This window comes from Cibotium barometz, chromosome 42 (genome assembly GCF_041138505.1).
Source record: "Cibotium barometz isolate CiBa-2024 chromosome 42, ASM4113850v1, whole genome shotgun sequence".
Classification (NCBI taxonomy): Eukaryota; Viridiplantae; Streptophyta; class Polypodiopsida; order Cyatheales; family Cibotiaceae; genus Cibotium; species Cibotium barometz.
In genome coordinates, this window is record NC_141087.1 from 43,820,442 (window position 1) to 43,834,980 (window position 14,539).

Here is a 14,539-nt window from a genome sequence, read left to right on the forward strand (position 1 = left end):
CAAACATATTTTTCTCCATGAATTCTTAATTGATAACTTCCTAAACTTTTATAGTAAAAGCTATAAGTAGTAACAAATATTCATCATGAAAATAGTGGAATTTTCACAATGAGCATGTAAATTAAATGTGTTGGGTCACATGACTACTTTGTTAACCATGTCCTTACTCATAGGGTGGTCATAGGCTGAAGTTAAAGTATGATGCATGTGGGGACTTTTGCTGCTTCGGGAGCCCTAACCCCCTCGACTAGGTGGTGGGCTGAGGCGATGTAGAGAAGAGGGGAGTGAAACCCTAAATGTGACAGTTGATTGGTTGGTTGGTTGGTTGAGAGAGAGAGAGAGAGAGAGAGAGAGAGAGAGAGAGAGAGAGAGAGAGAGAGAGAGAGAGAGAGAGAGAGAGAGAGAGAGCTCACACCCAAACAGGGGTCTCTTGGGGTAGTTGCCTTAAGGAAGTGAAAATAAGCAGATATTTATTTGTCAAAACTAGTGACAAAAGCGTTTGGCCTTTCAAGCTTAATAGGGCACATCTGTGCCTAGTTGACCCTCGAAAAACAAAAGAGCTCGGACTTTTACTATGTAAATCCAAACATAGTGTGCCATGGTTTTGGAGAGAAGTGAGCACATACTATGCATAATCACAATTCACCCTCAAGGCAAAAATGAGGTCTTTTAAGTTTCTATACGTTTCCATTGAAAGATTAATTATACGTCTAGGTTTTCATTGGTAACTTTGAGGTATAGCTGCTTTAAGTACCAATTCCTGTGGGTTGTTTGAATAACTCTCTAAGATGTGCTACATGTTGACTATTATTTAGGTCTCCTCGTGCTATGAATTGAATGCTTTTTGACAATGATGATGTTCTATGAATAGGTTGAAACTTATTTTGAAGGAGCTTTGTTGTGCACTTTGCTACTTTGCTTTCTCAAAGCAAGTGCCACTTATAGGTGGCACATTCTAAGACTTGTGCTTGGAGCTTGTGTACATATATATATGAAATAGGGAGACCTTCTTACTTTTTCAAGAAAAATGTAAGCTGTAAATTGCCCTTTTTAGAGGGCAATGAACATGTATGACACAAGCAAGGCGGTTGCAGACTCAGTAAGAAACTTATGAGAGAGAATTATTGAGTAAACAAACTGAGAGAGAATTATTGAGTAAACAAACTAGCCTGAAAAACATCATTGGGTTACGTCCTGTCGACACGGCGATGTGTATGTGGTGGTGTTAGAGTTAAGGTAGAAAGTGGTGGAGTTGTGGTGGGAGCATGGGTGAATGGGAGGGTGAAGAAAGAGGGTCCTAGTCAAAGGTTGGGTTTAGACTTGAGTATTTGATAATCATGAATCATGATGATGATATGTTTTTTAGTCCATCGTTTAAAGGGAATAGGCTTGGTTAAGATAAACAAAAAGTAGTGGTTGGGGAGGAAGGGGGGGGGGCTTAGTCCATGGTTTAGTTTTCTAATGATCATGTGAGGGTAGTAATGCAGGTGAATAATGATAGAAGGCAGGCTGTGTGTTGGATTTTGGGAGCTTCACACGCCCCCCTGATAACCAGCAGCTCCCAGTAAACAAAGCGAAGCCAAAGATCATGTATTATTTTCAAAAAGCAAGGGGAAATGGGAGGGTGGGTGTGTTGATTGCGGCACCTGTCTGCTACCTCACTCCCCTCATTTTCCTAAAGGCATGGTGGGCTGTGAGTGGAAAAGGGGACAGTGAGGGTTTTAAAAACACAGGGTCATAGACTCTCTCTCTCTCTCTCTCTCTCCACACACACACACACACTCTCTCCTCCCCACCTATTTCCCCCCCCCCCCTCTCTCTCTCTCTCTCCCTGCCCTTGCCTTCCCCTGCTGCTTTTGCAACGGCTTGGTGGGTTTTGCTTCATAATGAGTAGCTGGACTTCGCTTGTGTAATAGAGACTTGCCTCAACTGCGCAGTGTCCTCTGTGTGTGTTTCTGGGTGGCTGGGGGGTGTAGCACTCAAGTCACAAGTGACCCATTGTCTTGTCTGTGTGTGTGTGGGCAATGGCTGCAGATGTACAATGTGTGTGGGTCTACGTGTCCGTAACTATGTGTGTGTGTGTGTTGGGGGGAAGTAAGGGACTGTCCTGTGTGTGTTGGTTGGTCTCCCTGTTGATTCTCCTGCTGCTGAAGAATACCTTTCCTCTTACTGCTACAGCAGCGGGAGGTGAAAAGATGGGTTTGTGAGAGAAAGGGGTGCTCTTACACGAGGCTTTTTTCTCATTGTTTTTGCTTTGTGAATGAATAGTGTGGCGGTTTGGCATCTTCCCAGCCTCCAATTTTTCAATTACAACCAATTGGCAGAGTGAGGGGGCTTCAAAGTTCACGTCTATCTATCTATCTATTCTCCTTGTCTGCCTGTCTGACTGCATGCTTTCTATGCTTGCTTTACTTTGTTTGACAAGGTCTGCATCATCACCCTCTCTCTCTCCCCTTACTTGTGCTTTACATCAAACCCCCACCCCGGCTCCCCTCTCTCTCTCTCTCTCTCACACACATGCTACGGCCCTCCCTACCCCCTTCTTGTCCGCTTCGCATTTCTTCAACCCTGACTTTTTTGGCAGTTTTTCCCACCCCTTCAGTCGCCCATTTGCGTGGTAACCTTCAACCCTAACCTTTTAGCAGTTTTCTTCACTCTCTCAGTCGCCCATACCTATTTTTAGCAGTTTCTCCGTTCGCCCATTTGCGTGGTTTTTGAGTGGTTTTGATCTTTCCCCAGGACCGAGGATCGCCCACTCGAACCATTCTGTTTTGATGCAAAATTGGCGCCCATTGAGCTGGCTTCCCCTCAAAATCTTTGCTCTCTAGAAAATCGGGCTTTTGCATAGCGTTGTTTCAGGCCGTGGTGCATTCCCACGCTGCAAAACTAGCGTTCGCACGCATAGGATCGATTTACCTCAGTCTGACCCTTCAATTTTCTCCAGTTTTGCGGTTAGGGTAGGCCGACCATATTCTACCAACCCCAGACCTCCTCAAAACTCCGTCGTGTGAATGCCGATTTGCAGCTCCATTCTTGCGTTTTTGCTGTGATTGCCTAGATCAATGGACGGGGAGGTCTCCACAGGTGCAAGAAGGGGTCCTGTAGTAGGGCGTCTGTTCAACAATAATAAGAGAGGAAGGCTCCACGACATGGTTGAACAACCCATCTCTGTAAACTCCAGTTTTGCCCCAGTTTTCCAGCTAGGGTTTCCTAATTTGCTACTGCCGCAGGAGGAGGGGGAGGAGGAGGAGGTCTTTTCATGGCAGGGCGGGCCTGAAGGTCAAGTCTTATACTGCTCGTCTCAATCATATGTGCGATTTGCCCCAATGGAACCTGGAGTGGAACTCGAACACAGTATCTTGGACACAGAGCAGGGCCCTGACCTTCAACCGTGCCTCCATGCTCTAGCAGGGTACAATGCCACTACTCATAAGAGGCAGAGATTATGGAGCTTGCTTAAGTAAGTTATCCTTGATTTCTCACTTGTGTTTTTCTTCAGATCCTTCTTGCTCATTCATGAATCCTGCCTGGAAATTATTCTGCTGTTCTTAGCAGGGGAAGTAGGAATGATTGCCCCGGGAGATGGAAAAAATTCTGGAGGTGCTAGGTAATGCAAGAAGAACGATTGAGATGGGAAAAGGGAAAAACCACAGGGGCTGTAAGGCTTAGGAGGCCCAATAAGTAGCATAGGTCAGGTGACCATTCCACAAAGCAAGGCAGCTGTGCTTAGAACAAAAGGCAAATGGGGAGGGTTGATATGCATGAAGCTGAGACTGGATGCGGTACGTGGTTGCAAGAGAATTTGTGGTTGCAAGATAATCTATGCTTGAGGAAGGCCTACGTGGGAGGAGATAGGTGGCGGAGTGGTGGCGGAGTGCGCAGTAACAAGCAAACATGGCTGGATCGTTATCTTATAGCTTTTACAGGACTATGATGATTTTGAGATATCATATATAAAATGCTTTGACTGAAGCGAAAATGTTGATTTTACGTGCTCATAGATGCCTAGATGTGAAGGTCTTATTATACGTTTTATTTCCAGGTACAGCCATACATCATGTACAGGGGTTCCGGAGGGCGACTCTACATTGACTTCTGGGCAGTCGGTTTCATCTCACGGACAAGGTGAGCAAGGAGAGGAATCTTCATCCTCTCAGTTGCAAAATAAGGGTAATGATCCTATGGATATGGACAATGGCTATGAGGAGAGTAGTGGTGATCGCGATGGTAACGGAGATGACAATGGTTCAGGAGAGGCGATGGAACATGATATGTCCACAATGGATCTGACTGATGATCTTCTCCACTTGGTAAGTATGTATGTCTTGTGGTCTTGCATGGCCTTGTTTCGGGCCTATTTTATTTGACTGGTTTTGTGGGGGGTTGTAGGTTTTTTCCTTCCTGGATCAGAAAAGCTTATGCTTTTCAGCCATGGTCTGTCGCCAGTGGCGTACTGCTAGTGCACATGAAGATTTTTGGAAGTCATTGAGCTTTGAAGGGGAAAAAATCACCGAAGAGAAAGGCATGCATGCTTATCTCCATATTTTGTAGTGGGTGCATCAAAATCGTGAATGTTTCTTCTGTATTTAAACTTGTCGACTCTAGTACCATACTTTATGTGGCTTGATTGTTTACTACATGTGCAGTTGGATGGTTATGCTGCAAGTATCCAAAAGCTGTGGAACTAAGCTTGAAAGAGGTGCCTTGTGTTGATGAAGTGGCAAGAGAAGCTATGTACTCTCTTCGGTAAGTGCCCAGCAGCCATCCTATGTGAAAGCCTTTTTCTTTCCATGTTGTGTCCACATGTAGCTGACCCTCTCTCTACTACATTGGTATATGCACAGGGGTCTGGAGAGATTGAATCTGCATAAAGGAAATCTGACAGATTCCTTCTTTAATGCGCTAGAAAACGGCTGTCTTGCGCTACAGCAGCTGAGTATTACTGATGCAGTATTGGGCAGTGGAGGGTCTCAGGAAGTTTTAGTATGTCATGAAAACTTGCGCCAGTTGCAGGTCACAAAATGCCGAGTGATGCGAATTGCTATCAGGTTGGGTTGTTGACACATGATGTTTTTCCAATGTTGTTTCTGGAGCGCATATATATACGCATTTATGTGCTCAAGGGTCCTTATACAGGGATCCCCTGCCCACCATCAGTGGATAGGTGGCGTTTGGAAGGGGGAGATCCCTCCAGTCATGAGGGACAGGTGCATGAGATCATCCCTCTCAAGCGAAGGTGGTTATGCTTGTAAAGACCCTAAACATGTCATGTGTGCAAATAGAAATGCAGGTTATATATGTCTCATTATTTTGAGGTTTTGTAAAGGAGCAATAGTTTCTATGGCAACTGGTCCTATTTTTAGACTTATAGCATGCTCATTAGCATGGCCCAGGTCAGGCCAAATGCCTCCACACTTTTCAGAAGCTCCTACAACCTAGCCCAAGCTTGTTTCCAGCCTGCCAAGTAGAGAAGTTAAGGGAATATACATGAAGTTATGCGAAGAGTCATGAATACTGATGGGGATTCCTTGTTCTGCTTTATACTGATGGGGATTCCTTGTTCTGCTTTATACTGATGGGGATTCCTTGTTTCTGCTTTATACTTGGTGCCATCAGTGGAGGCCATATTACCAATGTGCCAGACAATAATGCACATGAAGCAGCAACATGCTTTGCAAATGCGTTGATGCAGAGGGGCTGGGAAGAAAACTGAAAGTTTCAGGCGAATGCTGGCAGCAATTGAAAAGCAAGCTTGAGCTTGTCGACTTGAAACACAAGAGACAGATACAACCTGGGAAGAAAGCGACACAAAGGAGAAGAAGAGCTTGATGCTTCCTTGCATGCAACAAGACCAGAGCCCAGTAGTAGGTCAAACTCAGATTCTAACCCTATTTTCAGATTTAGGTCAATTTGAAGGGAGCACCAAGGTTTGTTTTGAATCTTTCCTTTCCCTGAGTCTCAACTCATATTCTCTCCTAATTTCTTACATTGAGTTCATGAATGATAACACAGCACACACATCCCCCTGCTTCGAAAACAAGATCTCGGGTGCCTGGGGTTCACCACCGGACTGCACCTGACCAATCCAAGTACATGCAATGAATTTAATCAGACAAGGTATCGTCTCTGGATTCTTGTGCCCTACGTAATCTTTCCCGACTCTTCTGCCTTCCGTAAGAGTCTAAGAAGCAAGCTGTTCCCTGAATCCCTCTGCCCTACGTAAGGATCCGAAGGTGCTGTACCTGAACTCTACCATCCTGTGTAAAAGTTCCAAAAGTCGAGCAATCCACACCATACGTGGAAGTCTTCACAAGAGCATTTCTCACACGTGTTTGGGCAATCCGGGAAGAGCAGAGTCCTATCCGTGCCAATATGGTGTCCACAAGGACTGTGCACGGTAGTTATGTCATCAAACAGTCCGTACAGCAATAATGATGCCAGCACACAGCATCTGTTCAGTGATGACATCAGCAGCACATGTACACACAGCAGTGATGACATCAGTAGCAGCAATTCGGTACAGGTGATGACATCAGCACACAGCAACAACAGTCCATACAGATTGCGATGATGTCAGCAACATCAGCACACAGCAACAACAGTCCATACAGATTGCGATGATGTCAGCAGCAGTGGGTGCGTACAAATGACGACATCAGCTGGCTGCTGTCCGGACATATGATGATGGTGATGGGGCTGGTCGCCATATGTGTGAAAGACTCCCAAGCATGTCTTTACATATACGAGCTGCCCTGCTTTTTCATGCTTTTGCAGAAAAGCCTCATAAGTTTTTTAATGAGTGCTTTTACCATGCTTTATTGAGGCCCCATGGTTATAAGTGAGTGCCCCACTGGCCGGGAGAATCATCAATTTTTCACAAGACGAGCTCACCTCTCTTCAGCACGACATTGACCTTGAGGTCCAGACTACCCTTGTTGCGAGAGTTTATGGTTCCCACCCTTCTCGTTCACAGGCCCGTGAATGGCTTCTAGTAGCTCTCCCTTCGGAGCTGATTGTGCACTTTCAGGATACTCGTTTACTTGGTCGAGGCTTCTTCCAGGTGGACTTTCATTCTTCAGAAGCTACTTCTCAGGCTTTGGCTAGCAGCCCCTTTCCTCTTGGTCCTAGAAGGATTTTCTTCTTTCAGTACCAGGTGGGCTTTGATCCAGTGGTGGAGGATCAGCGCCTTACCCCGGTCTCACTACGGTTCCCTGCTCTTCCTCGGTCCTATTGGAAGCTTTTAGCGTCCATAGGGGCATCCTTTGGCCAGGTTCTAGAGGTACCAATCCTCCCGAGCTCTCCCGCCTCAGCTTCCGCGGCCGTTACCGCCACTCTTGATGGTGTACCCCGGGTCCTTGTGCTTGTTCCTGATCCATTAATTACTGATGATCATGTTATGCTTCAGAGACCTGACGGATCTCATTTCCGCCAAAGGATGGAGATTGCAGGCAGACCTGACCAGTGTCGGATTTGTCGTCGACAGGGTCACATTGCTAGAGATTGTCCTAGATCGAGGGGCCATGCTAGGAGGCGGCGTGGTCCTGCCCATCAGAGGCCTTCTGCAGATGCCGAGACTCCAGCTGCTTCTTTGCCACAACAGACCACACATCGTTGGGTTGTGGTTAGGGATGGCAGGTACCCTCGGACCCCCGTTACCTGTCCCTTCACCCACACTCCCTGTGGAGCACCCTAATCCCTATGCAGCTCTTGCCTCACAGGATGTTGATTCTTTTTTGGAGGATGAGGCCTTGCAGGCACATGATCTGGATCCCTCACAGGAGGATGCTGCATTACAGTTACAGGATGATTGCACCCTTGAGGATGATGTTGCACATTTGCATTGTCATGGTACCTCTCCAGTTCTGAGGACTAGCCCTGGCTTTTCCCCGGAGTGGGAGAGGGAGGTAAGGTTTACGGTGATTGGGTGCTTGACAGAGGTGGACATACTTTGATTGCGACAGGCACCTCCAAATCGGATCATTGCCCAGTGGTTTTATGTATTAGAGATCCGAATTGCCATGGATCAGCACCCCATGTATGCATCCCTGATCATTTGTTTTCAGATGCAGAACTATTGCGTCGTATGCTTGATATTTGGAGATCTCATGACTTCTTACAAGCCTCTCAAAGCCTGGCCTCTGCTTTCTGTGATATTAGTGACTTTTATCACACATGTGCCCTGTCTAAGAGACAAGATGCCTTGGACTTAGAAAGGGCTATTAGACGTAGATTGGCTGCCTCGTAGAAAGAGCACGAGAAACATCCTCATGCTCAATGGGTTCCAGATTCTTTATGTACTATCAGAGCAGAACTTCATCACTCTCTCGAGCAGCGCGTGGAGTATCGTTTCCATGCCCAGGAATCCTTTTGGACACAGATGGGTGGCAGATGTAACAAACATTTCTTTGCTTCTCACACGGCCCATCTTATGCCAGAGATAGTGTCAGGCATGTTGGATATGATAATTCAACTATGAACATTGATCAAAACATACTCAAGGTGGATCAAAGCTTGTACAAAACATCATGAACATGAGGGACAAAAACTAGTATATGCAGAAAATTGTATTGAGATTAACACAAAAAAAACTCTAATTATGATTAGGCATGAACTAAACTTACATAATCACTTGATCACGACTTGTATCTTATTTAGAGACTTCTCTACCCTATTTTTAGTTGCATGAGTTGCATGAACCATATGCACCAACCATTTGTAGGCTTTACACCAACCACTGACCACTAGCCTAACCACCACATATTAAATTGGACTAAGGAGTTGGGATTACATTTATCCAACAAGGCAGTTGCAGGATTCACATGGCACTCTTCACTCAGATCCTCTCATGGTTAGACAGATTGCCACCGATTTCTATTGCCAGCTTCTTAGTGCTGAGCTGCATTCTGATCTGAGACACAAGGCATAGAGGAAGGTTTGGAATGCATTGCCACGTTTGATCACCGAGGAGATGTGTGCCGCTCTGGATGCCCCTTTTTTCTATGCAGGAGTTTAGTCATGCTCTTCATGCCTTACCTCATGGTAAGTGTCCAGGGGAGGATGGTCTCTCCCTTGTTTTTTTCACTACTTTTTGGGATGAGATTGGGGCTGAGATAACATCGGCTTTGCAGGAGATGTGGAACACAGGTTCTATGCCTTCTTCTCTCACTGAGGGGCTTATTTATCTTATTCCTAAGAGCGGGGATAAGACATTGATTGGCCAGTGGAGACCTATCACCTTACTTGGGACTGCCTATAAGATTCTTGCTAAGGCAGTGAGCATCAGATTATTGCAGCCAATTTTGCAGGATGTTATTCATGATACCTAGAATGGATTCTTACATGGCAGGAGCATCTTTGATAACATTTTCTCGTTTTGGGAGGCCGTCGAATGGGCCAAAGCGAGTAATCAGCCCTTAGCCATTCTGCTCTTGGATTTTGAGAAGGCCTATGATAGAGTGGATTGGGACTTTCTTGAGGGTACTCTTAGTCATATCGGCTTCTCTCAGAGATGGATCAAGGGAGTTTCATGCATGTATCGTGATGCCCACAATAGAGTTCTTGCTTGCGGTGATAAGAGGAGAGCGGTTTCAGATTTCTCGCTCAGTACGATAGGGCTGCCCATTAGCCCCTTTATTATATATCATAGTTACAGAGGCCATGAGCATCGTTCTCCGCTCCACTGCTGGTATTTCAGGATTGAGGTTGCCTCTTCGTAGTCATGAGGAGTTGGTTGACTCTGAGTTATCTGATGACACTGCCCTGTTTTTGGAGGCTTCACATATATGCTTATGTTCCTTCCGGGTAGCACTAGAGGAGTTCTGTATGGGAGCAGGGGCACTCATTAATTGGCACAAATCTGTTGGTTTTTGGGGTAGTGATTCATCGAGAGTTGATTGGGGTGCAGCATTGAAGTTTTCGAGCAGGAGGACTTCCCTGAGATGTGAGAACTCCATAATATCCCCATATAATGGTAAGTAGAGTGACTGACTGCCAGATATTTGGGATGCCAAGTTGGGATTGATATTTCTCCTGCAGAGCAGTTTGCTCCGGTACTTATGAGTATCCGGAAGAAGCTCCTCCATTGGAGATCCAGGAGATTAGATTTAGCCTCCAGAGCTTTGGTGGCTAATCAGGTTTTGCTTGCCTCAGCTTGGTTTATTGCCTCTTGTTGGTGCTTCTCTCGTGCGTGCATTGGCTAATTGCGGCCGCAATTTTCTCTGGTCGGGCTTGGATGGCACCTCAGACACTCGTGCCAGGGGGTAGCTTGGCTCACGGTTATTCAGCCCAAAAGAGAGGGGAGCTTGAATATTATTGATCCGGATGTTCAATGTAGGGCGTTGCTTTGCAAACTTGTGGTCAGAGGTTTCCTACCAGGCACTGAGCCTTGGAAGGAATTTTTCTTGTCTCAGATTTCCAGATGTACACCGAGGGTCGGGAGAGACTGGATGCCCAAGACACGTTTTTTGTTCACAGAGGCTGATATTAGGGCACCATCTTCCCCTCTTATTGTAGCCATTGTCAGAGCATGGAGAAGCATGAGATATTTTTTGCACAAAGGCTTCCTAGGTCTTTGGACGAGGCTGACCGACAACCTATTATGTGGAACGAGTTCATTAGGGATGAGGTTGGTTGGCCACTTGGTGCATCTCGTTATATGCAATGGTCAGGATGGGAGAGATGCGCATACACAGTTCTTGCTTGGAAGACCTTTAAGAGTCTTCCGGAGGATCGGAGAGTTGCATCCACTCAGCATCTTAGGGGCTCTCGCATTCGTATTGATAAGATTGATGCAGCTATTCCTCATGAGTGGCTTTCTGGGACCTTTCACGGAGACTATCATCCGAGTTGGCTGGGAGTTTTTTCAAGGATATGCATACCTCTGCAGGTCATTGCTCTGCTAGGCCTGGAGGATATAGATTTCCTCATGTATTCTATCATGCCTGGTGGGAGATTGAGGAGATGTAGTATGGAGGAGATCATACCAAACACTAGGCTTAGTCCAGTGAGGATTGTTGGTCGCTCGGGGAAGCACTAGTTCATTGACCCTTCTTCTCAGATAGTGACTCATGGCTCTTGGTGTTTGTGGCTATATGGTGGCAGTCCTATCAAATATCTTCAGTGGGATCCAGGAGAGTGGGAGTGGATTGATGCCTTCGATCCTTTGAAAAGCCTTCCTTTTTTCAGTTTCACTGTTCTTAATGCCAGGCTTCTCCTCACTCGATAGATGCATAGGATCTCTACTCTCAGGCCTCATTGGGAGAGCTATGATATTTCTCCAGTGATATGGCGCAGATATTCGCATAGACTTTGGCACTCACACAGAAGGAGCCAGGTCTCTCATTTCTTTTGGTTATTCTTACATGGTGGTCTCCCTACTAATCAGTGGAGATCAGTTTTCGGTGTAGCACCTTCCTGTCCTAGATGTGCGGCAGATTCTGAGTCCGTACAACATTGTCTATGGGGGTGCAGCATTGCACAGCAAATTTGGGGTCCTGTAGCCCAACTTATGGGCAAATTGAGTGGCTGAGCCATGCATGTGACTTTGGGGGGGGGGCAGTTGCTTGGCTCTCCCAGTTCGGTCCGCAACTTTTTTATGAGGGCAGTGGTACAGATTCTGTTTTTTTCATTCGTAGAGGTATTGCCCAACATGGTCTATTGCAAGATGTTCCTCACTCTGATTATACGCCTCCTAAACAGAGGATTGACACCAGTTGGGAGATTATTGCGAGTATTACAGCATGGCAGATCTGGAGAGCTAGATGCACGGAGGCTATTGAGGGTGTCGAGATTTTTGGGTCTCAGTGCATTAGTACTATATGGGGTGATATCATCCACACTCTTATGGCTACTGGGCTCGCATTCTCAGGGGCCCTCTCGTTCTGCGCGCAGGCGAAGCGTGTGATATTTATGCGGGAATGGGACCATGGCATCTTCTTTTCCTCTAGTACCACAGGTCTTACATGGCATCATGATGCTCCTCAGTGGTTGAAATCACCTTACATATTGAGGTGATTCTATTCTCTTCCGGCTTATAGCTGTGATTGTTGTATGTTTTTCTCATACTTAATAGAAGTCTCTTTGTGAAAAAAAAAAAAAAAGTGAGTGCCCCAACACATTCATGGTGTTGGCCTTTGGCTTGTCCTAGGTGCCCACAAAGCCTCTACTCACTAGCCCATTTATTGGTTGTCCGGCCTTCATTTTAATTTAATGTGAACTTGCACATATGAATGTTAAGTGTATATAAACAACATTGCTGCGTACTTACCACCTACAAAACCCATAAGATCAACTCTTTAGGCCCAAACAAGTGTGCACACACGTCACAGGGATACCCAAGCGTCCTTGGTTATTGGATATCACAGGAGATCACACATATGCAGCTATGGAGGGTGAAATGCCATCATCATGGTGAGTATGTGGAGAGGGATGAAGCTCGAAAGAGAGAGGAGTTGGAGCTTCAACCCATGGCAATGGTTGTACAAGGATGAGAGAGAGAGAAAGAAAGAAAGAAAGAAAGATTTTATTAACGTCTTCCAAAAGACCGAACTCGGCCTATGAGACAAATCGGAGTACCTGTATGGGATATCCTCTGTCATCCCAACAAAATGAAAAAGAACTGAACAAAAAAGCTAAATCTGGGTGTGCAGGGGATGGAGCTCTACTACTAGGAGAATGCAAAGCTATATGCATGGAGTATACAATCATGATATGCAACCTAGCTAGCTCCATCCTGTACCATACTGGGGTATAAAATGGTATACATCAGTGAAGGGGGTGTCCACAGCTCCCTGAAGAACATGCCTGGGTGTGCTCTGAAGCGAGCCAGTCGCTCCGCACCCTCTCTGTGAAACTGAGCTCTGATCTCTGTCATCTCTCTCTGGTATAGGCGTGGTGTCCGAAAACCAAGTGTCCTCTGTCTCCTGCGGGCTCTAAGTGTGTCTGCTCTCTGGAGAGTAATTCCCTGCCGTGTAGGGGCTGGGAGGGGGATGGATCTCTGAAAAAATGTAGTAATCTGTGTTTGTCGCCTCCCCTCTAGAGCCGTCTGAGCCTGTAATAATGTCTCTCTGTGGCGCTGTATGTCTAGAATGAATCTCCCCAGTATGCGCTGGTCTGCTGCCTCAAAGATCTGGCGTAGGGAATGTGGCTCTTTGAATAAAATGGGATATCTCTCTCTGATGGCTGTATATGCTTTGCATCTGCATACATAATGCTCCTCACTCTCCACCTCCTCTCTGCACAATCTGCATACCCTCTCCTCTCGGGGGATCCGTGCTGCTCTGCCAGTCTCAATCTCCAATCGGTGTGATGAAACTCTAAGCTGACCAATAGCCACTCAGGAGCCGTGTGGTAAAAAGCCCTCCATGTATCTAGGCCTCTCTATAAATCCATCATCAGTGATACTCATGAAGTGATCTCTGTAGTATAGCATCTTTGGTGGAAGAGGCTGTGTAGGCGATATCCATGTTTCTCGTGTATAGAGCTGCCATAGATCCTGTCTCAATACTCTGTTCCGCTCACTATGAGAGAGACGGATATGTGGTGCATCCCTGTCATACTGGAATGGTGGTAGATGATCCATCTCTAGGCCATGCTGTGAGAACCAATGTGTGACCTGTGCATACCATGATCCTCGGTCTCCTGCCTCAGCCAGCTGTCTAGATGCCTCCAAGAGCCTATAAAAGGGTGGCCAAGGTCAGTCAGTTAGTCATAGACTTTCATGAGTCTTTGCGAGAGCTCTACGGTCAAGAGCATAGTTGCATTCCATACGCGTAGTCATCTGATATGTGATATGTATCTTCAATACTTTCCGTACCACTCCATACGTATCGTACCTTGTACGGATAAGGTCTTCGTACCAAATAAGAGGTTCAATGTACAACACTTATCTGGCCTGTTTTTAAATTATTTTAGTTAGCAGTCATTGCTCAATAGTTAATAGATTAGTTTTCATTTTAGTATTACCATTGTCTTTCATGTTATTTTTGTATGGATGCTAGATATACCTTATTTTATATATACATACATACATATATATATATATAATAGAAAACGTGAACGTACAAAGTACTTATCTTGATGCGTACTCTATGTACTCGTACCGTACACATACCATACCGCACCGTACCTGAAGGACTCAACCACTATGGTCAAGAGCCTGGATCTAGTGCAGACGTGCACCTGCTTCATGTAGCCAAGGCCAGTAGCAGTCTCGAGGCCCGCAAGGGTAGCTCTGTGGTGGTATGGGACGTCATGGAGGAGAGATTGGTTGGTGCGTCTTGCTAGTTAGCTTAGCTCGTGGCTCGGTGGGGACAACCAAGACTTGTGGGCTTTGCCCCCACGACTGTCAGGTTGGGTGGTGAGTCAGGCCTGCACCCCCTTCACATTGTCTGGCTTTGTTTTGCAAGTTTCAAGTCGTGTTTTAGGATTGCTCTACGAGGAGATCCGTGGGGATTTGACAATCCTCTCCTCCCTGGGTCTCCGTATGAGCTTCCCAGCTCTGAAGACACGCTCAACTCTACTTGTCTCCACTTTGAGGTAG

At 46.1% G+C, this 14,539-nt stretch overlaps 1 protein-coding gene across 6 annotated transcripts in view; it reads left to right on the top strand.

Moving 5' to 3' along the window:
• Positions 1 to 1,766: 1,766 nt before the first annotated feature.
• Positions 1,767 to 14,539, top strand: part of LOC147614517 (F-box/LRR-repeat protein 15-like) — a 95,828-nt gene continuing 83,055 nt past the window's right edge. For 5 of the 6 annotated variants that reach the window (XR_015263143.1, XM_086781073.1, XM_086781074.1 and 2 more), the window contains exons 1-5: positions 2,666 to 3,460; positions 4,043 to 4,310; positions 4,390 to 4,522; positions 4,647 to 4,746; positions 4,845 to 5,048. Coding sequence is in view for 5 of the 6 variants with exons in the window: in XM_086781073.1 (XP_086637199.1) it covers positions 3,063 to 3,460; positions 4,043 to 4,310; positions 4,390 to 4,522; positions 4,647 to 4,746; positions 4,845 to 5,048 (1,103 nt within the window). In the remaining variant the exon portion in view is untranslated. Of the gene's footprint in view, positions 2,618 to 2,665; positions 3,461 to 4,042; positions 4,311 to 4,389; positions 4,523 to 4,646; positions 4,747 to 4,844; positions 5,049 to 14,539 lie in introns of those variants that run through there. The other variant, XM_086781072.1, reaches the window with a different exon arrangement.